We start from the raw sequence: 26,305 nt of genomic DNA on the forward strand, positions 1-26,305 counted from the left end.
TGAAACAAAATAGTTAGTAGAACTGAAGGTCAGGGTGTAATCATTCTTTGAATAACATTTGAGGGGGTTTTGGGAGCTGTTAGGTGTTTCTTAGCTGAATCCTGGGCACGAAACTAAAATAAAGAAAGTAAGCCAAAAGGCTTTGTAAATGACATTTTGCATTTAATGTGCAAAATAAACAGAAATAAAACACTGAAGTAATAAAGTGATGTTAAGGATTTGATGTGAACCTGCATGAAGCAAGGTAATTAAGTCAAGAAAAGGACATAAAACAGTTTTTAAAGAGACTGCAATTAAAATGTCACTAGTGCTATTTCTTTGGACTTAGAATAAGAAACAACTATTAAGTTTTAAATCCCAGTGAAGGTAAAAGTAAAGTTTATAGGTGACTACCATATGTGCAGACTATTTAAAGGGCTCATGCTACTTCACAAATGGGCACTTTTGGGGAATAAATAGAAAACATTTATTTGAAGGTGTAGGCTGTGTTACTTGGTTCTTTGGGTCTGAACAGAAGTTTAGATAGTATAAAGTCTCCTGTAAGTTTTAATTGTTTAATTTTAGGCAACAGCTCCTGTATTACAAGTTTCTACCTCTCTTTTTTCCACACAATCTGTGCAGTAGAGGCAGAGGAAAAGTTTCTAAAATGAGGCTGGTGTCTTTGCAAGCTTTACCTCCTTCAACTGACAGTGTTGAAACTTCCCAACAAACCAGCAAAAATTTTAGAAGTGGCACAAAACAATGGTGGTGGGAGAGAAGGTGGAAGGACAGAAAAGCCACATTGGAAATTTTGCTGCTGCCCTGTGCTCTTAAATATTTTCTACTCTAACTGTGAGCTGCCTATAAATTCCATGCTGATAATCTATATTCCCATAGGTGTAGTGATTGTCCTGTTTCTTAGCAGAATGTAAGGAGTAGGAATTGTTTGATGTTACTTTTTGGAACCCAAGGTTTTGTCAGGTGGTCAGACTCTGAAACCCCATAGAGAGCTGTTTCCAGAGGTGGATTTTCAGCTGGGACAGGATCTGTAGGCTGCAGAGGAGAGCTGTGGCTGTGGTTGATGCAGCCCAGGAGCTGCTGCTCTTCCTTTGCAGCATTCCACGTGTGTCCCAACAGATCTCAGAGTCCTTGGGACTTGCTGCTGCATGGAAGCTGTTGAAAGAGATTGTTCCTGTGGTTTAGGAGCAGAACAAGGGGCACACATTTCTCTAGTGGGAAGCTAAGATGTGGAGGTAATGCAGCTAAAATTGGAGCTGCAGGAAGCAATTAACAGAGTCAGAGTTGAGATCAAGTTCTGTTCATCCCTTCTGATCGTGAGGTTGACCTGATTGGCCATTTGAAGTTTGTGTTCTTGTCAAAAGAAAAAAGTTTTAACATTTCTGACCTTTTGTTGGATGCCAAAGTAACCAGTGTGCAACAATTTTCATGGTGTGATGAGAAAAAGGCAAATGACAAACTGAATCACCTGTAAGCAATTTTCTCCTATTTCTAGCCAGGGAGTAAATTGACTCAGAAGTGAATGCTCATTCTGACAACATCTATGTGCATAATATTCCAAACTGCCTTGGAGTCCAGCCATTCTGTATGAAAAGCATTTAAGCAACAACTTAGATTTTTGGAAGAAAATACTGACATCTGAAAGTTGTTCTTTCTTTAATTGTATTCATTGATGCCAAGAGAAAGCAGCTTCAGTACGTTCTTCAGTGATAGTGTGGGTTGTTAGTCTTAAACTTGCTTTAAAGTTGATTTGCTACATATTCAGTTTCATTTTTTTTGTAGGACCTTAGAAATCAACTAGAGAAATTACATGGTGAAATGACTGAGAAAGAAAAAGCAGTTGAACACCATTACAATATTCTTTTGAGTGAAAGCAATCAGAAGCTGCAGAGCCAAGAAGTTGTTATAAGGCAGCTGACAGACAGTGTCAATCACAAAGATCTGCTGCTTGAGGTAGGTAGACTTGCTCTGAAATGAAAAATGGAAAGTTATCATTTGATTTTGTATGGGGAATTATCACAGAGCCACGTTTGTATTTTGAGTTATTGTTGATTTTGATGATAATCCTTCACTTCTCATAATACTGTATTTGCAGAACAGACCTGTAATTACAGAGTGTGTAGCATTCACCAAGATTTCTTATTAGGGCTTTGTGAAGTGTGTGGACAGAGGGGGAAGAAAGCTTTACTAATACTTATATTGTCACTGTTGTAAAAAGCTCTGAAGTGCTCATGATTTTCAGTTTATTGTGCAGAAAGTGGAAGTTGAGGAATAGTATGGATAGTAAAATATTTTATCTTCTTTTCTGGGAGCCCCAAATGACCTGTATGAAATGGTTCCTGCCTGAATGGTAACAGGCCCTGCTCAGCTTTCACAGAGTGAAAAATGTAGTGATGTTATTCAGCCAGCAGTGCAGAATCAGAGTTGAGGTTGCTCCGTACCTGGAGGCAAAGGTGCAAACCTTGACTTCATTTTTTAATACTGAAAAGGTTGCATAGGTGGGAAAAGCTTCTGTGAATCTTTTGGTTTTGCTTCTGATATCATAAATTGAACTCTTTTTGCAAGGAGTGGAAATAACATGTTCCAGGCCATCCTTGGATATTCTCCTGAATTTTGTTAGGTTTTGTATTTTGCAGTTTAAAATTAGAGTAAATTTTGTAAAACTCCCTGTTTTCTTTCATTAGAGGCTTAATGGAACTGTTAAAGAAAAGGATGCAGAACTGCAGGAGCTCCAGAATAAGTGCAAGAACCTTCTAAGAGCTAATGAAGAACTTGAACTGAAAAATGAGGGCTTAGTAAAGGAGAAATGTGCTGCACAGACTCAACAGTCAATTATCAAGATAGTCAGAGAGCTGGAGGTAAGTTTTGCATAAGTGATCATTTGAAGATAAGTACCTTGACTTCACACTGAAGAGAATTTTGACTTTGATTCTAAGCTGTGGACTGATAGATGTAATTCACCATGTGTTGTGCTCTGATGAATTTATATGGCATCAGTCACTGAATTCCCTACTTTGAGAAAGCATGTAAGATGTTTTTCCTGCCATAAAGAGGTAGAGGTTTTTTGGTGGTTGGGGCAGACATAATTCACTGAGTGGGAGGATATCTGCATTTCTGGAGAGAGGTGCAGAGAAGAGTTTGTGTACTTTGGATAGATAAGGGAAAAGAGTGCACAGAGCTGGTGACCACTGGAGATAAAGAGAATGTGAGGATAAATACAGGTAGGAGTAAAAATATATCCAGGGCAAGAAAAAACTGCTTTAAAGCAAAGAAGAACTTGTACAGAAATATATATGTTAGAAAAGGATAAGCAATATATGCCATGAATTGAAAAGACTTGTACCTGAAGTGAGAGGTCCAAATTCAAAATTTTAGTTTTAGAAGAACTTCCTTCTCTCTTTACCTTCCATTCTGTTTTAGCAAAAAGAAGCCAGGTACTGTTAAATTTTTGAATCACTCTCTGACTCCATCAGTGCATCATGCTGTACAGATTATTGAACAAATAAGCACTTTTTGTCGGTACATTTCTTGTCTCCTTTTGTGTTGTTTGCAGCCTGGCGTGTCAAGATTTCTAAAAGCATCAGGCAAAGTAAAAATAATTAGACTGATACACAGTAATGGTGGGGAAAGGTTTTTCATTTCTTTAATAATATGTCAGTCATTAATGAGACTTTCTCCAGGAAGCTCAAAATAAAGGGAGCCCACGGCAAAGGAAACATTAGTGCAGGTTTTGGGTCATGTTCTGAGCAGTCTGGTGGCGAGATGATGAGTGTGATGGGCACTGTAATTAATTAATTAAATTAATGGGAGAGACAAGAATGGTGCAGTCCTGGTTGTGTGACCAGCTCAGAGAAAAGGAGCTGCAGCCCTGTTTGCCTGGGTAGCTGTGAGGGTTTGTCTGTGAATGTGCAGACAGAGAAATGGTCTGGGAAAGGATGGGGGGAGATTTGTAACTTCTGTCACAAAGGGATTTAGGATGGAAAATGACAGGGAATTAATGGGAATCAAACACTGGCTTCCCTGTGTACCCCTGCCTGGGTTCAGGTGGATAAGCAGGGCCAGGAGCAGTGGCAGGCAGTGCAGGTAATCAATCACCCAGCCCCACCCTCTCATCACAGCCCATTCTCTGCTGCTGTGCACTCCTGGCTGAACAATAGCTAATCACAGCCCATTGTCCTCTCTCTCAGCACCACCTCTGCACACCTATCTCCTGTAAGGACCCACTTTGGCATGTTAATCACCAGTTTTTGGACACAGATTATCCAGAGCTCTGCTCTCATTGGCTGCCTGGCACTCCTGGATGGCTTTGCTGTGCTGCACCCACTCTCAACAAACCCACAGCTGGATCCTCCCCACCAGAGGAGACACAAACCAGGCTCTTCAGCCTCCCTCAGCTTTTAAAGTTGAAGAAATTGATTGGAGACATACAGAACTTTTCTCCCTTTCAGCATATCTTTGTACTTTATTTTAATGTAATGATGAATTTTAAAGCAACCAACACCCAAAGCTCTGTTGGGTGCCTTGGCCAAGCTAGGAAAGATAAATTGCCTTTACATTACAAATTCTAGTTATGGAGTTTGGATTTTTGAGCCACTGTCATGGTCTAGAGAGAGTGAGTGAGGGCATTGATAATTAGGGGAGTCTGGCAACTTCTGACTCTGGTATCTCTGAAGTCTCAGAGTTAAATGTGTTTTACAGACAAGGAATCTGGAAGTTAGAAGAAATTACCAAGTCCTAGTGATGGATGAATGGCTGGATCAGTGAGGAGATATTGCTAATATCCTACTCTCAGTCATTTGTCCTTTAACCTTCAGAGATCTTGAAATGATCTTGGGGGTTGTTGGAAGCACCAGAACATTCAGTGAGGTAACCAGATATTCTTGTGACATTGCCAATAAGTTATTTATTGTGGAGGTATAAACCTTTTACTTTCAGTGCTTACAATCTAAGGAACCTTTAATGAAAATAAGTTATGTTTTCCACCACTGCTGCTTAGCAATAGTATTTCAGACTCAAATATAGACTTTAATGTATTAGATTGCCTCCTTTCATGGGAATATAAATCTTTCACTGCAATATGGTCCTGGATGTCTTGCAGCTATCTCCTCTAACACATTTTCCCTCACACCATGTGTCAAGAGGTTTAATGTTTCATTAACTCCCACAGCATTACAGTCTATTTAAGTTCCAGAGCTGCCTTATGTTTTGTGTACCGTCGGGGAGTTGATTGAAATAATTCACTCCTACGCGTTATTTAGAAATGACAGTAATAATGTACAAAAAAAAAAGGGATGTTCATGCTGCATCTTCTCATCCTTATTATTCATGGAAGATTCTGAAAAAATCAGGAACACTTCCTCATGATTTTGCTAACCTTTACCTAGGTAGTTGAATTTAGAATTTAATAATTTGTGTATAGCCCGTGACATTTGGAATTAAGAAACAGCTCGTGTCTCCTGTTAAGCAGAAAGAGCTGGGAGGATTTCAGGGGCTTACTGAGATTTTGATACAAATGGAGAACTCAACATGTGAATCCTAAAAGGAGCAGGGAAGTGGAACAGGGTTTGTGTGTGGCACTGCTTTGTTCATGCAGCAGCCATTCCTTCCCTCATTTGTGCTCCCTAACTCTGCACAATGACATTGCTCTGCCAGGCTGCAGAAAGAGCTTTAATTAGGATAAAGTTCTGTGCTGTCTTCAGTAACAATTGCAAGGTTTGTATCAGACATATGCAGGAGTTCACTAGAACTTTTAACAGACTGTGAAACAATTAAATTAAGTGCAAAGATTATTTTTTTCCTGTTGCTTTCTACGTCATGGGTCAGTGTTTGTGATCAAAATCTTCCAACTTAAATTACAACCCATGTATTTCATGTTTAATGACTGTTCTTGAAAGAATGAGATTCTAGCACATTGCTAAGACTCCTTAATTCAAGTTGCAAAATGTACTTTTTAACAGTTTTTTTTCATGAGATTATTTTATTACTAGCCCCTGGATCACCCACCTCCATCTGTTTTTGTGTTTCTCTGTGCTCAGTCAGCAGCTTTGCTGGGAGCTCCTCCACTTCTCATCCAGATAATAAATTCAATGTGAAGCTCAGGATTTTGCACTTTGATACAGAATAGTATTTGATGTCTAAATTGCACTAGAACCTGGAAATATCTCTTAGATGGCAGCTGAATGTGGAGCACTTGTCCAAAGGCAAGGTCACTTCTCCAAAGACTCTGGAGCATCAGTGGTGAAGCTGCAGCAGGAGCTGCCAGGCAGGTTACCTTAACTGGAGTCATCTGATCACAGCTTGATTACACTTGCAAAATATTATTTAACATATTTGCTGGCATATTGTGAAGTAAGAGTGTAAATAATTAAAAGTAAACACTGCTTGTCCTTGCTTTTGTGCTGTTTACTTTGCAGAACACTGAATTGTTCAAATTAGCAGTCTTTGCATCTTCAGTGTGAATTAACGAGATTCTGTTGTAGCTGAATTTTTTTTTGGTTGCCATTTCCTCCTTAGGAATTGCAGTTGGAATAATAACAGCTGCTTAAAACTCCTGGGTGTAGGTTTCTTTCTTGTTAATGATCTGTTCACTAATGATTTAGTATCTCTTAAGAGTTCCCTTAGCTGAAATTCCCTCTTAGCTGTGGCACCTTTTTTGTTCCTCCTTCCAGTTTTTAGTCAAAATAGAAAACTGAGAGAAACAAAAATTCTTTAACAGAGGCAAAATTTGTGCCTGATATTAATACATCTAAATTTGTTATAGTATTTCAGTTATTTTTCTCTTTGGAAATGGCTGATGTCTTAGATACTTTTACATAATAAGTGCAAGAAAGTACTCCATTAAATAACTGTATTTTTTGCTTCCTGCTGAAAAAGTGACTCTCTGCTTGTTTTGGAGTGAAAAAAGTCTGGGGAAATTGGTGGATCCTTACTGAGAATGTGCTGTAAGAGCTTGTGTTTTCTTATAATAATAATAATAATAATAATAATATCCTTTCTGTGAGCAAGACTGCAGATAAACCATTTTCTTTTCTTCACGTGAGTGAAACAGCAGCTTGTAGTGTGCAGAAAACTAACTTATGGAGTGTCTGATATATTCATCCTTTATTTGGGATTCAATATAATCCTTCTTGTTCAGAGATGGAAGAGAATTTGCTGGATCTCCTCATCCCAAAAAAGCCAATTTTATCCAGAACACAAAGAGCACTTGTTCTAAAATGTGTGCTTGGCTTGTTTGTTCTCCCTTCCCTCCCTTCCCCTCTCTGGAGTAGCTGCCTGCCAGGTTGTTCCTGGTTGTTGGAACTTTGGGATTGAAGATGCTTTTGTTGGGGATGGGGGAAACTTGTGAGGCTAAAGGTGTGTGTTTCACTGGTGGTAGGTACACAGTGAAACAGTCTTTGCTCCTTCCATAGCAGCTGGATTTAAGGACAGTGAATGGTTCTGAGATCTGCATTGGGCATTGGTGGTCCTGTTCAGAAAAATGGGATCTCAGCTTCTGTCACAAATGCTTCAGGACACAAGCACACACATGGTCCCAGACATGAAAATTCCCTTGTAAGCACAGTATGTTCTTCTTTTAATTTAGGAAAATAAAGAAGCTGAATATGAGAAGCTGCTCCTTGCTTTAAGGAAAGAACAGAATATTTATTCTACACTAGTGAAGACCTTCAAGGAGTCAGATAGGTAAGTGCTTCTGGGGGAATAATTTTGGGGGATAATCTGAACTCAAAAGGCAAAAGTCAGAAGTTGTGAAAAAAATGTGCAGCTTTACTGGAGATTAGTTTGTTCTGGCCAGATGTTTGTACTACAGCTCTCTGTGGTAGCCTCTAAAGAGAAATATTTATGTTAGTGAGTTTCTATTATCTAAATTACTTCAGTGTTTCTGAAAATGGTTATTTTTAGATTGGAATATCAAATGAGCCCTGTTTCCATTTAGGTACCAAAGTAAAAAGCTGAATTTTCCAGACCTAGGTGTTATGTTTTGGTATATAGGAGTAAAACCAAATTGCAGTGAACTTTTGGGCACTGGACAATTTGCCATTGTTTACTCCTAAAATACAGATAATGCTTATCTTAAAAGTGACACTGTGAGAATTTTGAGGAGAATATAAATATGCAAGATTTGGGAGAAGGTTAAACAAAACAGAGTAATTGAAGTTTGCATAGTACACTTTCAGTGTAAAGCATTGAAAAGGGTGGCAGGAGCAAGTGGTTTTTAACCTTTTAAAATCAAAGAACACAACAATTTAGAAATCTGCAGCCTACTCTGTATCCTGTTATTGCTTGGCATTTGAGGAGGAGACTTTATGATAAAATAAAGAAAATTCTTAGTCTTTAGACAAATGAAATTTAAATATTTTATTAAAAAAATACTGTTACAATTGCAAATTTCCTAAGGAAGGATTTAAAACATTTGAAAGCCAGATCCTGAAAGCAATGGCTTATACCTGCCAGCTTTGGGGGATTGTATATTTATATTTTGCAATTGGTTTATAGACCACTATAGTTTGGAAACCATAGAGAAAAGCAGCACTAGAGTAGATGAGATCTGTGTGTGAGTTAAGCACTTAGCAGCAATGCCAACTTGTGCTTGGCTACAGCTCAGGACCTGCTTTAGATGCTGGAAAAAACACTAATGAAATATAATGCTAGCAGTCAGATTATGGAGATGATTTCTGGTTTCATATTAGGAATGGACCTGACAGTGACTCCTGTGGCCAAGGAGATTCTGTACATTCTGTACAGCAGTGACAGCAAAGTTGTGAAAATGGCTTTTCTTAGGGTGTCTTTCAGATAAGGACACTCAGAACTGCAGGAATAATCACTGGGTGTTAGCAGTGAGCCTCTGTAGGATCAGGATCATTAGTTCTTATTCCCTGATGTGGAATTTTGGAGTGCATGGAGCAGTCAGTGCCTGTGTGCCACAGCAGCAGAGCTGCACAATAAGCCAGGGCTTGGAGCTGCTCTTATTCCTCCATCTCCCAGTTTTGGGGGCTGGAAACTTCATCAGGACCTGAATCCCAAACTCCTGGGGATGGGTAAACAAGCCCTGCAGACACACAGATGAGGAGGCTGGGTTTGACTGCCATCAGCAGTGACATGCATTTGGGGCAAACATCTGTTTTCTTGCTGACATCTTCTTCTAGGCATTATTTATTTTAAGCAACCTGGGTGCTTATTTTTCAAAATGAACCGCTGGATGTCAGGACCAAGACATTCCTTCTCTCTCCAAGAGGGGAATCAGTGCTTGTTCTTATAAAACCTTGAACTGATGAAAAGGAGAAAATGTACTCACCTTGCTTCTAGTCATGTGTTTGGTTTTACTCTTAATCTTTTTTGCTGAGCTTTAAGAGAGCTCTCTCTTCAAAGAAGCTCTTGTATGAGGAAGAATTGGTTAAAGCAGTAGTTTCTTGTGCAGGAACCCCTGACAACAACACACTTGTCAGGAGACACACTGAGAGGCTTTTCATATATGTAGCTTTTAATTAATGTGCATCTGCAGTGCTCTCTTGTTATCATGCAAGTATGATGTGCTTTGTATTCCTCCCATCAGGTGGATTTAATTTTTTTTAAAGATCCCTGAATTCACTGTCATTTAGTGCAGTGGCTTGGAAATTCTGCAGCAGCTTAATTTGTCTTAAAACACTAAGTGAAGTAAATGGGAAAATAAATAATGCAAGGAGTTCAGTAACACCCTCTTATTTATTTTTTATTAAATCAAATTTATTTTATTACAATTTCAGGTTGGTTTATTTTCAGCACTTAAATCTTTTTACAGATTGATCAGAACTGCCTTGTTGGTGCAGCTGAAGGGTGTGGGGAAGATGTAACAGGGGGCAGCTCATTCTGAGCCTGAGGGGCAGCTGATGCTGAAGAGTTTCAGTAGAAAAGTTGCTTAAAAAATTAATTCACCTCAACAAATTACAAATTTAAAGTTTGGACATTTATGCCTCATTGTGGTAATTGGGACAATTTAGAACTCAAGAGGTATTTTTACAGACTGTAGATAAATGGAGAAATAAAGCAGTTAGTTGTGTCTGGGTCTTGTTTTCAATGAAACAGGATTTTTTGGTATTTTTCTGAAGTGCAGCATTAGATTATCTGGTGTAGCTCTGTGGCAAGGGAACAAAGTTTCCATGGTCACCACACAATGGAATACACAAAACCATCAGCATTATGTGATAATATTTTTCTGGCATTTTTTTTAGAAGTTAGTAATTTAGATTTTTTTTTAAAATAACTGCTCAGAAAGAGGGTGGTAGAAGAGCTGTGTCATGGGGAAGCTGACTTAGGCAGCACAGCCCAAAAGAGCAGAAAAATGCTGTGTATGTAAACATGTAATCTCCTCTTTCTGTGCAGGGATTTGCTTGTGCTTATGCATGAGAATGATGGAAGTGTGGGATGAAGCCCAGCCATGGGGAATGGGAAATGGGCTCTTGGTGCAAGCCTGGGTGGAGAAAACACCAGTGCACACCAAAATGTTTTGAGCTGAATCTCAGAGATTTATTTGTCCCTTTTTTTTCCCCAGTATAAATAGCTTGCAAGTGGAACTTAACAACATTTTCATGTTGAGAAAACAGTTGGAAGAAGATGTTTTAGGTAACAGGAATCTCCAGAAGATCTTACAAGATCAGATTAAAGACATGAAAAACCACAAAGGTTTGTATCCATGCCCAGCCCAACCCTCCTCTTGCACAAAAGAAAAGTTTTATTACAATCAGTTTGCTGGCATGGAGAAAAATATTTGAGAGTAAAAAAGGTGTGAAAAGATTTCTTTTTGACTTTCTATACTGCAGATGATTTGGTGGATTTGTAACAGAATGCCTTGCAGCAATCAAGGCACATACAGAGGGGCAGTTTCTCTCTTTCCATGCAGCAAATGTTCAAAACTCTATAGCAATTCTACTGCAGGGATCATTTCATGCTGCCTGCAGCTTTGTACCCCCAGAATTTGGTGTTTTCCACAAAAGTCACAGATTCCTGCCTTGGAATCAGTCTGTGGCCATGGGATCACTTTCTGACCATGATGTATAATTATTTCCCAAAGAGCTTGGGGCTCAGGCACTGGTAACCTCCTCCTAACAGAAGTATTTCCAGAAAAAGAAAAAATACCCAGAAGTTTTGTTACTGAGTAATTCAGAAAAAGTAGAGCTTTTAAATATAGCTTAGCTTCTGGCTTTTTTGCTGCATGTCTTGGGAGGTGTTTTTAGTATATTCTTAGATATAGAAAAGAATAATATAAGTGGGTATCATTAAATAGTTTACTGCATATGTACAAGATGTTTCTGTTTTATCCCATAGGGGATATATAAATAACAGTAAAGCCTGTTCACTTCCCCTTTCAACTTAGATTTTCAATTTTAGCATCACTTGACAGCTCTGATAAGTGACAAAAGGTAAACTTCAGCTGTTTCAGAGTTTCCAGCCTCAAAAGCCCAGAGATAATCAACAACCAGTGTGGGCCTTAGGGTCTTGTGGATACTCCAGGGTTCTCAGGAGCTGTTGTGTTGAGGGTGAGACTGGTGGGAATAAAGGCTGAAAAATTAATAATGATTTGTAACTTTTGGGTCCTTGCAGCAGCCAAGGGATCAGTGTCAGAACTGGGAGTAGGATTTGCATGTCTCTTTTTTGTCCTGATTTAGTTATGCTTTCTCCCTGTCTAATGAGATTTATTTATAGAATTGACTGTCATTTATATTGTAAATAAACAGGTGTTTATTGAAACATAAATAATTCCTGCAGTTATAGAGGCAGTGAATAAGTAACTATGTTCAATCCAATTACTGCATTCTTTTGACCCAAAAGCAAAATAAGTTCATTAACTTTGTCTAACCTGGCTTTTTGCCTTGAGTTCATGCTCATAAAACTATAGTTAAAATAGAATAACTGTTCATGCCTAACTTATCCTTCCTAAAAATTATTTCTAATTGTAATGCTAAATATGTAAATTATAATTCAGAATTACATTCTCAACTCATGCTGATAACCACAGAAAATACAGCCACAGAAAATGCAGCATGTCTGTGTGACAGAAGCACAAAGAAATACGAGGACAAATTTTTTTTCAATTAAACAGAAAGCTTATTTTGGGAATGAAGCATTCTAACTGGCCTCCCACAGACTTACTGGAAGGTTCTTATTGGAAAAGTCCTGTGCATTCTGTGCTGTGTTTTCCTGCAAATGTAGTTTCTGAAATAATGTGTGTCCTTGGCTGTTTTGGCAGAGGAAACCCTCTCATTCTGTGGAGATCAAACATCTTATATGAGTATCTGTTTAGGAGAACAAGACCATTTAAGCCTTCAGATAGACCATCTGTCTCTGGAAGAGCTTAAAAAAAAGGTATTGATCTTTTTTATTATTTACTGTTCCTAATGGCTTAATTCTGCATTGTTTATAGTTTTGTGTCTCTCACAGAAACATTTATTTAGGTACAGTGGGCTCCTTCTGAAAGGAGTTGAAGCTCCCATCTCTGTGGTTTGTGACTCACCTTTTATGAACTATTTAGACTTTGTTACACTGCATGGACTTCTGAATCAGCTGAAAGCTGAGTGATTTGCAGCCAGGGTTTTGTGGTGTTGGACTAAAGGTTTTGACTCAGTACCACGTTTCAGACATCATCTACTCCAAAGAAAGGTTTTACACTGAGCATCCCACAGTGTGTATTTCATGCACCTTCATTAATCATGGAGCTGGTGGTGTCTATATTCTGTACAGCACATTCCATCCCAGGACTTGCAAATCTTTTGGTAAATAGGGCATGTTATAAAATAACCCTGAGGTGAGTTCTCTGTGTGAGGAGAACTGAAATTCAGTGAGATGAAATGTGCAGACCAAACAATAAATCAGTATTGGAGTTCAGAAACTTCTTCTCTCTCTGCTGATCCTGTGCAGTGACATCTGATCCATGCACCAGTTTATGACAAGGAATAATTTTGAATGTGGTTGGTTGGGAGTGAGCATAAGTGAAGTTTTTCTGTTTCTCAGGGACAGCTGAATTGTAGGCAGGTGCTCATGCTCTGGAGGTGGGTAGTCTGAAGGAAGGAAGTTTGTCTTACTTGGAACAGGTGTCCCTAAAAAAGCTCCAGATTGTGTCCCAGTGCCATTCTGGGGTTTCAACACTTTTATCTCTGAGCATGTTCCCTTCAGAAGGCTCAGGGATACCTATAAGCAAAAGATATTTATACTGGAAAAAGGGTGTGACTGAAAGCTAACCTGGTTTTCCAAGTCTATTAACTGATCTGATAAAAAGATTTCTCTTTTTTCTCCAAATGTTGCCTTCTTGATGCACTTCATGGCTTTGTGGCCATGGGAGTTTTGAACCCAGCTGCCCAATCAGATTGTGTGTCAGTGAAACTGCTCAGAATGAGAGAGGCTTGAAAGGGGGTTGGAGAGAGATTCAGCTTGTTCCTGAAGGCTGCTACTTCCAGTAATGCTGTAATAAATGTTTCTTCTCAAAATCAGCTGTTCCTGTGAGGTGCCCTAAGGTTTGTTCTTGCTACTGAGTTGTGAAACTTGTAACCTAAACTTAATAACTGACCTGAACTACAGTGTTCCAAATGAAGGTACCCTGAGCACTAATTTACCATGCAGAAATGTGTTTCCATGCCTAGGCAGATAAACACAGCAGCAGATACACAAACCCAGGCTTCCAACTCTGCATTTACCAAGAGATTTATCTGTTACTTGTTTTCCAACTGGTTTGGATGTTACCAGTGCTGCTTGTTCTTCCTTTGGTTATTTAGGTCAGTGATCTGCTCCTGATGGTCAAAGAGCTGCAGTCAATTAATCAAGAACTTAAGGCAAGAGAGTCTGGATGTTGCACCAAGGATTCTCAAGGGAAGGAAGCACTGAAAACATTAAATCACAGAGAGGTAGGTTTTCTGTTTTAAAGTAGGGAGTCTGACTCACATCTAATCTGCCTCATGGAGTCGTTTACATCTGTGCAGAAGGAATGTAAAGCCCTTGGGGCTGAGGTTGCTAATTCCTTATAATAACTTTTGAAATTAATGATGTAAACAACTTTAACATGTTAGCATGACAGAGAAGCAGCTCAATGCAAGTGTTCAGTTATGTGTCAAGTTGATTTTAGGGAAGCAACATACTCATTTAAATATTAATTGGGTTTGTGATCTTTTTGTTTTGTCAATTGAAAGGGCGGGAAATAGTTAATTTTACAAAGAAAGCAATATCTTAAAAAGCACTTTAGTTATTCCTGAGAGTCTCTTTGCTATTGCAGTCATTCTCAGGCTGTGTCTAATTATTTAAGAGTTTCTTTCAGTTCTCTGATGCATCTTCAAAGTACAAGGGTTCAGTAGCCAAAACCCAAAGAATAGAATTTCAGGTCACCTAAAAATGTGGCTATTTCCTCACATAGAATAGAGAAGTACTTGAAGAAGGAAGGACCCAGCACTGTAGTGAGTTGCTGAGAGGTGCAAGAAAATCATTCTTGCTGGTGTTTGATTCATTTCCCCAAAGCTGGGACTGTTCTCAGCTGTGGGAAGGGGAGGCCTTGGCAGGACATCTGCACTCAGAGCATTTTGGGTGCTGGGTCCCCACGTGGGTGAGTGGGGAAGGTTGTTCAGGAGGTTCTGGGTGACCCTTCCAGCTTGGAAAGTGTTCCTTGGAATGTGGCTGGTGGTGCTTGTCTTTGTGCTCCTTTGTGGCTTCTGCTTTCAGTTCCATTGTTGTGCAGAATGTATTGAAGAGGAAGGAAAAAATATAGAAGGAATGATGTTGTGCTGGTCTTTTATGTCTTGAATTTCTGAATTAAACTCAAAAGAACAAGATTAGAAATGGTTTAAATCAGTTATATTCAATCACTGGGACTGTGGAACTTTTCTGCAGGACTCAGGAAAAAAGCTCCTGTCTTTTCCTGGATGTGCTGCAGGTATACTGGACAGCCACAAAATATTTTTGCTTCTTCAGTTTTAAGACATAGTCATGCTGTCTTTAATTGAAGTATATTTTAAATTAGAAGCAGACCTTTAGGTGTGCCATGGCTTTATTGAAATGGTGAATTTAATGTCACTGGGAGGTTTAGGAGAAGAGCTGGTGGGTGATCCCTGTCCAGGTGCCTGCACTCTCCATAATTAACATTTTTAGCAATTTGTCTCATCATCCTGCAGAGGGCTCTGCATCCCCATGGATGCCACAGTGAATTCCAGAGTAATTCCTGTCCTGTGCCAGGATTATTGTGACAGGATGCTGGGTGCTCCTGCTTTTCTCCACATGGCAGGTACATACAGGGCTGCTCACTGGAAAAGCTGCAGAATCAGATGTAGAATGACAAAGAGTGAAGCTAAATATAAATAAAAATATAAATATACCTCAGCATTCTGAGAAAAGAAATAGAAAAATTAAATATGGGTTTTAATCAGTTCCAGAATGACTGTAATATTATGGAGCTCAAAAATGAAAGGATCTTTAGTTACAAGTTTTTAGTTCCAAAGCTAGCTTTTTATCAGGTGTGGCAATAAATGACAACCTGGGTATCAGGTTATGGGTGTGATAACAGTGTGTTTTGCATATTAACCACCACTCTCAAAACCCCTTTTTTTTTTAATTTGGTGTGTTTTTTGAGCTAGAATTTGTTAGCAGGTAGAGCTGGGATGACACTGATATCTGTTTTATGAGAGGAATTTGGATATACATGGGAAGTTCCCAGTTCTTACAATGCTCCCATCCTGTTTTCCTTCCCAAAAGCAGAGCACAAATCAAACCTTGGTGCCTCTGCAGGGTCTGACACCCCTTGTCCTCTGCTCCTGTTTGTGCTGGGAGGGAGAAGGGGACAGGAAAAGGTTGTTTTGTGCTGTCCTCTGAACATCTGCCTCCTCAGAGAGGAGCAGCCTCAGTGATTTCAGCCTCCAGGGCTCTGGGGAGCTTTGCAAACCAAGCACATCAGTGCTTCATTTAGGAAGAACATTCTCCTGGTTTTCAGGCTCCACAGAAATACTTTAAAACAGGCAACTTATTTTTGCTAGACTTATCTTTCTGGCCTCAAGACACTTACTTTCATTTAATATTTTGTTGCACCTTAGGTCATATTCCTTGGAGTACAGGACATGCCAGCCTGTCAGACACAGGACCATAGGATCAGGCTCAGCCTGCAGTGATTTATTGTCACAGTGTATTTATAACCTGTTGGTCTTATGTAGTAATTTCCTTAATGAATCCTCACTTATTAAACCAAATACAACCTGGGAAAAGCAGATACCAAATAGTGCTGACCCATAAAAGGTAGTTGCATTGCATGGATAAGTTACATGAGGAAATAAGTTTATTTTTTATATACAAATGTAGTGTTTGTCCTGAACTTACACATGGAAGATTCAATCTAAATAGTTTGTTTTTTTTTAATAATAATTAACCTAATTGGACTTTTGGCATCCCATGATTACAACAAAAAAATATTTTCACCAGCTTTCAAATTGTCTTTGCTCTGTGTTCTAGAAAATCTGAGTGAAAATGCCAAGTTAACTCAAACATGACTTGGAAGTCAGTTTTCCATATAGAAGTCTAATTGTAAAAGGCAAATATATTAATACTCTGCACCATCTGCCTTTTAAAATTCATACCTAAAATCATTAGACTTGCTTCTACTGCAAGGGGTTGAGAGATAAAAGGGGTTTTCTAATGAATTTCACATATATATATATTTTAATAAATATATATGCATACATTTAATGCATACTCAATTAAAAAAATCAAAATCAAACCCCACACATACATTCAATTCCCAGTGTCCTGAAGCAGCAGAAATAACTGTTCCATGCAGGTTGGAATCCTCTGTGTCAGGGCTGTATCCCACCTATGAATTAGGCATAATCAGAGTTTCCAGAGGAGGCCAGAGATGCTCCAAGGGCTGGAACCAGGCTGGAGAGCTGGAGAGGAGAAGGATCCAGGGAGAGCTCAGAGCTCCTTCCAGTGCCTGAAGGGGCTCCAGGAGAGCTGGAGAGGGACTGGGGACAGGGATGGAGGGACAGGACACAGGGAATGGCTCAGGATGAAGGAGTGCAGGTTTATTGGGATACTGGGAAGGAATTGTTCCCAATATCCCAATAAAGGGTGGGCAGGCTCTGGCACAGGGTGCCCAGAGAAGCTGTGGCTGCCCCTGGAGCCCTGGAAGTGCTCAACAGCATCCAGCAAACCAAGGGGATTCTGCTGCTGCTCTCAGGGGTTTGGGTGCTGCTCCTGAAGTGGCTGAGCACTTCCCCTCCTCTTTGCTCAGGCAATGAGAGTTGGGTTGGGTTCTGTGGCAAACAGGGAGTAAAAGATGATTTGGCACTGTTTGCTACAAATGGGCAAATTTAGGCAGAGGCACAGCAGGTTGTAACCTTCAGTGGCACAGTAAATCTTGCTGGAGTACAGCAAGCCACATGTGCTTAGTTTTAAAAGCATCTATTTCTTGAATGCTGGAGAAGAGCCTAAATTGTGTAGCAAATAAACATAAATTCTGGAAATTGGAAAATAAAATAGGCAGAATGGGGACATGACTCAGGATACAGAGCTCCTTTGCCACAAGAGGTTAAATGGTTTTTATATGTTCTGTAAATTCTGGGGAGGAAGGGTTAAATAAAAATGAAGGAATAGATAAGATAAAGTTTCACTTTATTTGATATGAGTCATTCCTGGGGTTTATATTAATTTTCTTTGATCTTGTTGAAGGAATCTAATTCAGTGTTTGTTACTTTGTATTACAGGCTTTTTTATTTTTCTTTTAAGACATATCACTGACTTATTTATGCACGTTTCATATCACAGTATTTTTTTTGTGCTACATTTTCACATCATTCCATACTTTGTGTAGTGTCTTGAAACAACAGAGAAGCCTGTGATGCAACCTGAAGATGGTGACAATGACAGGAAGGTGCAGAACAGTCAGTTTTGTGAGAGGGTCAGTCAGGTAGGAACATTCTGGTACAGTGCTCTCTTCTCTGCATGCCTTTAAAACACCTTCATTTCCATAGAACATAAAGTCTTTTGCAAACAAAATGTGCTTTTCTTGGTGTCTGATTTTGCTTTCAACTAATTGCTGTCCTGAAAATCTGCTGGAGCTTTTTCCTGCATTTCTCAGCTGGTTTTGCTTTCAAGATTGCTTTCATTGTGGACCTTGTTTTCTGTTTCAGGACTCAGAGTCACCCCGAACAGGGATGACAGAGAGGCCCTGGAAATTGTGTTTCTTTACATCCACACATGTTCATCTTCTGCCTCCATTGCAGTCAGGCTTGGAGTGTAAATATGTGAGATTCATCTGCTGTGATTGAGGAAAAAATCCTGCAGATCCTTCTTTAGGGTGGAAATGCTTGATAGCTTGGTCAATTGTAAACTGTATTTTCACAGAAACAGGAATGTGCTGTCCTCTCAATCTAATCAATGTAAGATAAAGCATCATGGAATCATAACATAACTCAGATTGCACATTGCTTTGTAATGCTGAATAAGGATGATATTTTGCTCTATGAAATCTGTAATTTCTACAGTCTGTGTTTCTCTGTTTATCAGGTTTGCCTTCAAGTATCTTTGGATTTTCCTTGTGAGGTGGATAAACAGGTAAGTGATGTTTTCTGAACACTCTTGGCTCTTGTTGCTGATGGGAATTGTACCCAGATGGGCCCAGACTGAATTCTCATGTGATTGCTGCAGATTTTGATTGTTTAATTAGGGTTTGAGTGATCCCAGGTAGAAATTCCCTTGGACACATCCATGATGTTTTATACAGAAAGTTGGCAGCTTGCAAATGCTTCCAAGTTTTGTCCTGCCCCAGCCATCAGGGCTTGAATGTGGAGATCCCAGGACAGAATCTGTACTTTAAATACAGATGATTCAAAGCTGAGCTAATAAAATTGTTAGCTGCAGTCTGCAGGCAACATTCCAGAAGTTTCATAGCTCTTGTTAGATAAAGACCTTCAGGGAAATCTTCCTACTCCTTACTAAACAACTGATCCCTATGAATTAATCATATGAAATAGATGTTAATTAGTTTTTCTATTAATAAATAGTCAGCAAAATGTCTGTGGATGCTTCTTAATGTAGATAAAGAGCATCAGGAATTACAGAACCTGATTACAGAAAGATTACAGCCCTGAATTTAATAGAACATTACATACCTGTGTAATAAGACAATGTTTGCAATTTTTTAACAGATAACTCCATCAGGCTATTCAGAGAGTTTCTGCAAAGACAGACATTATAGGAGTCCAATTAAGCCTCAATTTGAGCATGATACAACTGACAAACACTTGGGCAGAACAGGAATGAGTGAAGATGAAACAGAAGAGAACTTGCTCACATCTCTTCTGAGAGAAAATGGAACATCTGTGCTGGCATCTACGTGAGTATGAGGGATATGCACTGCTTTTGACAGTATTTCTATTTGAGAAGAGAATAAGGTAATTTTGCTAAAATGAATTTAGATAATGGCACTGTGTAATTTACCTGAGAGATTGGCAAGGCACCTTCAGAGCCATTTTAGTCTATCATGCAATTAAGTAATTAGAAAACATGCTATCAGTAGAAATCCTTACAAAAAAACCCATTGCAAAAAAGAAACTGTACAAAGTTACTGATCCTCAGTGCTGTACTGCAGGGACTGATTGTTTCCAGGATGGGGTCTAACAGTGTCAAAGGGCTTAGTTGACAGTAGCTGGTATTTTTCTTGAAAAAAACAAAATATCTGAGAGCACAGGCCAGTGAAAAGTGGTGTGGTGGAAGGGACAGCACTTTACTGCTGTAAAAACAGCATGTAAAAGGATCCAGGGCTGGAGAGATTGAAGTTACACTGACTTTTACTGGGATAATTTTGAATGGATGTTGCTGCACACTGAGTGCCCTTCACCATTTCACCTGGACTGTGTGGACTGGGCTTTGCTGCCTCTCACTCTGGGGAGTTGGGGCCCATGTCCTGCACTTGACTGATGGCTTATTCCAGTGCAGGACTGGCTCAGCTGTGTTCTAAGCTCTTGGGTCACTTTTCATGTGGGAGGAAACTTGTGGACTATCTATACAAGCCCTACTGGAACCAGTGGAATTCAAGTGTGTGTGTGTGTGTGTTACACTGGGGTTTGATTAATTCCCAGCTGAAATGCTCATTTCCATAGGAACTGGGCAATGCCAAGCAAGAAAAGCCTGTCTAGGAGACCCACACACCCTGGCTGATTTACCCCATGCTTACACCACTTAATCTCCTGTTGAAAACTGAGTTGGAGCTTTCCTGTAGATCATCCTCATGTTCTTTTCCTTGTTATGTAGTTCCTTCTCTAGTTGCTTTCCTGGTCTCTGGACTGACTGTGTACAGAACTCTGGGACTTTTCCAGTGCCTGTCAGTGCTGGGGGCAGAATCTTCAGTAGAGTTACACAAGTCAAACCCTGGTTTCTGTGTTCACCATGCTGCACTTGGCTTTACTCAGGCAATTCTGCATTTTCACATTACTATTTAAAACTCTCCCAACAGGCATAAATTGTCTTAGTTGTCACACGAGTAGTTAGTGGTGAGTGAGGAGATACTACTCCCTTAGAAATGAAGAGAAAACATTGTTTATTTGTTATCTTTACTTAAAAGTTGGCTAATGAGTAATTCTAGCACCATCATCTTTACCACTCTAGTGTGTAATTTTTCCTGTGTTCAAGTATAAATGTCCAGGCTGATGGGTGATGAGCCTGTGCTTTGCATAACTGAATTCTCACTAATGCCATTAGATGCCAGAAGAAGCCATAAAAAGCCTAGTTAGCTTCTACCATTTCAAATGCTAAACTATACAAATGCAGTTGTTTAAAACTCTGGTTTATATGTTTAATGGCACAAACAGCTCTCTATTGGACACATGAAATTATCTGTAGAATTTCAGAGCTTGTTTTTGTTTTAAATGCCTCTTGTTTGGCTTCAGTTTCTCTTAAAACATTGCTTTCCAAACTGCTGTCTATGGCTGCTAGTTATCCATGGGGCACTTTGGTGGTCTGTAATGAGCTGGTTTTGCAGGCTGTTTGGCTGATTTCTCACTTTTCATCTCCCCTCATCCATTAGAAATACATGGAGGAGTAGATTTGCACAAAAACTCAACATCTGGGCCAGGAGTTGAATTTTGATGGTTCTTGTGGGTTCCTTCCAGCTTGGGCTAATCTGTGATTATATGGTCTAGAGTCTGGTGTGGTTTTAAATCAACTTTTTAGACAGAGAGTAAACTTTTTTGAGAATCCATTCATATTTCTTATATTTCTGTGTTAAATAGGAGAAAAGCCACGATGAGGCAATTTATGATATAATTCATGTTGTGAAAAGGTTCCAAAAAGTCTGTTAGTGAGTAATTCATTAGTGAGTCAAACAGAACCTCCTGGGAGTTTCAGATATGTCACAACACAGCAGAAGGGTTTCTTGGAAGGTATTTTTGTTTGCTTAAATAAAAATCTAAATTCATGTCTTTTCTCTCCTCTTTCCTGAGTGTAGCAGACAAGAACAAATGAAAATTGTAAATGAACTGTTAGATCATCTGAACACGACAGAGGAAGAATGTTCAAGTGAAGATATAGAGAAAAAGGATGAAAAAGATCTTAGGCAAATGATTATTCAGCTAAGAGCTGAACTCAAACATTTCAAGCAGGTCACTAAATTCTTAAAGCAGCGAGTGGAATTGAAATCAACTTTTGATGGGGAAGAGAAGCTTTATCCAGATGCAGTGCCACAGATTAATCAGGCGATTCAGTTGTTGAAAGTGGAATTGAAAGATGCAGCTACACAAACAATGACTTTAGAGAGTAATGTCATGAGATTCAAACATGAAGGCAAAAAAGGAGCCTCAGAAGAAAAGTCAAAATATTCAAGATTAAATGCAGAAGCAGAACATCAGCAAGAAAATGTGTGTAAGAAGGGTGAACAGCATGAAAGACTTTCTTTTACTAGAACAAATGAAGTAAGTTTATTCTCTTTTTTGTACTTAGGGAATAGTTGTATAAAAGGGAAAAATCTGTTTCATTTCTAATATTAAATCTTGCTTTTGTATGATTTTTAATATTAGGAAAAGAGATGTAAGCCAAATATTTTAGATAATTGTTCTTAATGTTCAGAGCTTTTCATCTCCTACTTCAGCATGCTTTAGAACGTTAATTAGTTGAATTTCAATCCTCCCTGGGACTACACACTCGTAAATATTACAGCTTTTGGGAAAAGTGAGTCTGTGTTTCTTGTTCATAATGTGCAGAACTAGAGCATTCAGAACTGATGGAGTCTAAATGGCAAAAGTGTTCTAGAAAATTCCAGATTTTCATCACATCTGGGAGGAAGCTGTGGAGGGGTCAGTAGGAAACGTCCACAAACTCAAATCTTAATTTTAGGCCTTTATGAGCATCCTATCATTGTGTCCTGCCTCCTGGCAGTGTGTTCAGGGGTACCCTGTGGGGTGGGGACAGTTTCTGTGTTTGGGTGCACAGAGTGTTCTGGGGGCCAGCTGGGTTTGGAAACCTCCTGTCTGCAGGATCCCAAACAAAGAGGTGGGGAAACAGTGTCTGCTAAAGAGTTCTGTGTATTGTTTCAGCAGCAGTGATAGGAGTGAAGCTGAACACTCTTTGAAGATCTTGGCTCCAGCAGAGCAGACAAAGGGGAGCATTGCTTTTGATTTTGTGCACTGCTAACAGGGAATGTTGTAGCACTTCTGCAAAGAGAGCTTGCCATAACTTTAGTGATCAAGAGATTTCTGAGAGAGAGCAATTAGGAGCAGTTCATTTTTATTCTGGCCTGTTCCTCTTGGGTTGTTTTTTCTGAAGGAAGGGGCTTATATATGAAGGGATGTTGATAAGGCTTTTTTCTGGGCACAGAGTGACAGGGCAAGGGGGAATGGCCTGAAGATGAAGGAGGCCAAGATACTGAGATATTAAGAAAAAATTCTTCTTCCCTGTGAGGGTGGGCAGGGCTGGCACAGGGTGCCCAGAGCAGCTGTGGCTGCCCCTGGATCCCTGGCAGTGCCCAAGGCCAGGCTGGGCAGGGCTGGGATAGTGGAAGGTGTCCCTGCCCATGGCAGGGGGTGGAATCAGATGAGCTTTAATGTCCCTTCAACCCAAACCATTCCATAATTTACTGATTCTTTCTACAATTTTCTTTTTGCTTTTTTTTTTTTTTTTTTTATATTTATTTTCAAGTTTCTCTTTTCCCCAGGTTTCAGTTTGCTGTTCTGATTCACCATTTTCCAGATTCCTCTCTGCTTTAATCAGTGGCAACCTCAATTCAGCCCTTGAATCAGTTGCTTTAAAAGCTTTCTTGTTTGGACTAATGCACTGTATCTTTAGCTTTGGAATGGCTTTTATAAATAATTTGATGTAGCCAGTTGAAGTGGCCTTTGGGTAATCTGGGTGACAAATGTGTCTGTGCCACAGCCCTGAGACAGCTGGGAATGGTTCAGTGTTATTAAAGCAGTTTAGTTTGCTGGAAGTTCTGGATTTATTTTGCAGCCTGTGAAGGATACTGTTCTCATATATGTACAGATGGAATTGAGGATGGCATTAGGAAAATGGAACTTGCTTTTTATGATTTTAAATTGTGTAAAGACTGTAATTGCTGAGAAGTAAATATGGAAAGGTATTTCAGAATACACTGGGTGGTGAAAGAAATTAGGGGACTTAACAGCACTGGTGGAGCAAATGAACAGCAGAATTATAAACTAAATCTATCTGAACATGCCATTATTGGTTTTTGTTATTATTACACACAATTTCATAACTCTCATCAACACATGGCATGCTTTTATCTGTTTGGAGACAGCCCTGGTTTATGCTGTGTGGTTTAAACAAGGAACATTTATTTTATGCAGAGTCTTCCAAAGGTGAGAGGCTAAAATGTAGTGACTTAAGAAATGTAGCTTCCCCCAGCTCCAGTGAGGGAAATTTTTACAGCTGGAAATGGGAATCCTTCAGAAGGCATTTATAGAGTGGATGGGTGAAAAACTGGTTTTGTTCATAAAGGATTTCTGTGTGGCAGAGTAAATATCCTCTGTGGCTGATACAAAGTTGTGCTGTTTTTCTCAAAGCTGTGGAAGAAGTTGGGCATGTTGGGTGGAGGCTAAAGGAAGAAAGGAAAATAAGCTTAGGAGTTGTTGAAAAATGAGGAGGATCCTCAACTTTAAAAGAAAAAAAGGTTTTAAGGAAAGAAGTTGCTGGGCTGGAAGAGATTTATGATCTAAATGACAGTGGGAAGTAGCAGTTGAAGAGGTCAGTTTGGGTGAGAAACTGCTTTTCTAAGGCATCCACAAATCCAGAGCTAATTAATACACCTGGTGGTTAAAAGCCTTTGGTAGGCTCTGCTGGATTTGCTGTCCTGCTTCAGGAGCTGGAAGGTTAGAGATGCATGAACAGCTGGGACTCTCAGAGAATTCTGCCAGTGGAATGGATGTTTTGCCTCTCTAAAGTTTATTTCTCATGTAGCCAAGGGTATTGCAATTTTATTTTCAAAACTAACGTGACAGCTGCCTGATTTTACAAGAGCATTTTTCTTTTTCCTGGAATGTTTGTTTATATTTCCTGTGCTTGACTGTTACACAGGAGTCACTGACTCCCCATTTTCTTCCACTCCTTTTTCAGGCTCTCTCTCCCTCCTTGCCCATGAAGTCACGTCTGCCTGTGCTTGTAAGATCCTGCAGACCCCTGGGAAATGTTCCTTTGCCCTCCTGGCTGCAGAAATCAGAGCCACAGCATCATTCCAGGGCACCTGGTGCAGGTCTGAGATCCTGTGGAGTACAAACCAAACCATTTCAGGCACAGCCTAAGGGAGAGTTACTGCTTGGGACTGGAGCTGAAAACCTTCCAGGGGAGCCTGCCCAGGGAGACACATCAGGGACAGGTAAATAAAGAGCAAATCTGGTGACTCCTGGTGCTGCAGAAAGTAAATGCAGGTCTTCTTTATAGATCTCCAGTACTGCCTCATCTTGTGAGTTTCTTGAGTAGACAAATATGTGTAGACATAAAAAACACCTTTTTTGTGTTTGCCACTAAGATACAAACCAGCTTTTTGTGGGACCAAAAGTGCTGTGTGCACCTGTAAAGTTTGTGATAAATGGCAGATCAGAGGGCTCACATATATCAATGTTTAGGTAAATAAAAAATTTCCTTAATAAGATGCCAAATTTAATGAAAACTCTGTAAAGGAGACAAGAGAGTATAAAAATCCTGGTTTTGTTTATGCTGGATAATTAAACTTTTCCAATAGTCCACTGATCAGTCCAGCCAGCTGTGTCTGTTCCACTGTGGCTGGGTTAATTTAAACTCAGTTGTTGACAAAGTACTGGGATCAGCAAAGGATGACAAATTGTAAGACAGAGCAGTGGATATTAGGTAAAAATTTGGGGTGGTAGGAAAGTAAAAATGCACTTAGAAGTTAGATTAAAAACTGAATAGGGGAGTGAAGGATAGGTAAGGGAGAGCAAATATAAAAATAAGACTCAGTCAAGTGGTGGGTGAGCCACTGTCAGACCCAGAGGTTACAGAGACTGTTGTTAAAAATAACATTGTTGTGGTAAGGCACAGATATTCTACAATTTATTGTAAATATTTGGGTGATGGGACTGGAGCAATTAATTCTAGAAGGTGCAAAATCCATGGAGAGTCCTGAGAAGGGCAGGGACTCTGAATTTGGTCCAGGAAGGAATCAGAAGCTGCAGTCCTGTGATTTTCTTTCCACTCTGATTTTTTTCCCTTGAGTAACAGTTGTGCTGCACATTTGATGGTTCTGAGCCTTGCTGGTGATTGCAGGAGATTGGTTTGTGATCAATGCTCACATTGCAGAAACTTCTAAGCCTTTTCTCTAAGCTTAACATTTTAAAATGCACTAGAGATTGATTTACTGTTCCATTACAAAGGGGACCTACAAATGTTGATCTTCATTTGTTAGTAGGGGCCTTTGCAATTAATTCTGAGTTGCTACTCTTATAATTAATGGAATTATTTAAATATACTCATATTATCAATAAAAATTTTCCTGTTCCAAACTGTCAGAGAACCAGGTTTGTGTTTGGGAGGTGGGGTTTTTTTTTAACTTTTTTGATTTTATTTACTGGTTTGATTGGTTGGTTTTGGTTTGGTTTTTTAAACTATCCTCACTTAATTTTTTTAAGTCTCTTACTGATTTCTATTTTACCTTTTCCCACTGTTCTCCAGTTGTCTCATTGCTCAAACTGGATAATGCTGAGACCCAGATGGAGTTGCAAGATGTTGATCCAGGTACAGGGGACAAGAATGAAAATGTAAAGGATGAAAATCAGCAAAACTATCAAGGTAGAGTGTTTATATGGTACAGAATTAAAAATAAAAAAAGGAAATTAAAAAACTTCAGCTCCTT

The 26,305-nt window shown here is 39.4% G+C and overlaps 1 protein-coding gene across 1 annotated transcript in view; it reads left to right on the top strand.

The window, feature by feature from the left end:
• The window catches only part of CDK5RAP2 (CDK5 regulatory subunit associated protein 2), a 68,376-nt gene that overhangs the window by 16,581 nt on the left and 25,490 nt on the right, over positions 1-26,305 (top strand). Inside the window, exons 13-24 of the mRNA XM_079324323.1 lie at positions 1,780-1,950; positions 2,682-2,855; positions 7,580-7,677; positions 10,523-10,653; positions 12,218-12,333; positions 13,737-13,865; positions 17,801-17,896; positions 18,496-18,543; positions 19,137-19,324; positions 21,434-21,896; positions 24,553-24,811; positions 26,125-26,241. Of these exons, the coding sequence (XP_079180449.1) occupies positions 1,780-1,950; positions 2,682-2,855; positions 7,580-7,677; positions 10,523-10,653; positions 12,218-12,333; positions 13,737-13,865; positions 17,801-17,896; positions 18,496-18,543; positions 19,137-19,324; positions 21,434-21,896; positions 24,553-24,811; positions 26,125-26,241 (1,990 nt within the window). The remainder of the gene's footprint in view (positions 1-1,779; positions 1,951-2,681; positions 2,856-7,579; positions 7,678-10,522; positions 10,654-12,217; positions 12,334-13,736; positions 13,866-17,800; positions 17,897-18,495; positions 18,544-19,136; positions 19,325-21,433; positions 21,897-24,552; positions 24,812-26,124; positions 26,242-26,305) is intronic.

Source organism: Erithacus rubecula (genome assembly GCF_903797595.1).
Source record: "Erithacus rubecula genome assembly, chromosome: 21".
Taxonomy (NCBI): Eukaryota; Metazoa; Chordata; class Aves; order Passeriformes; family Muscicapidae; genus Erithacus; species Erithacus rubecula.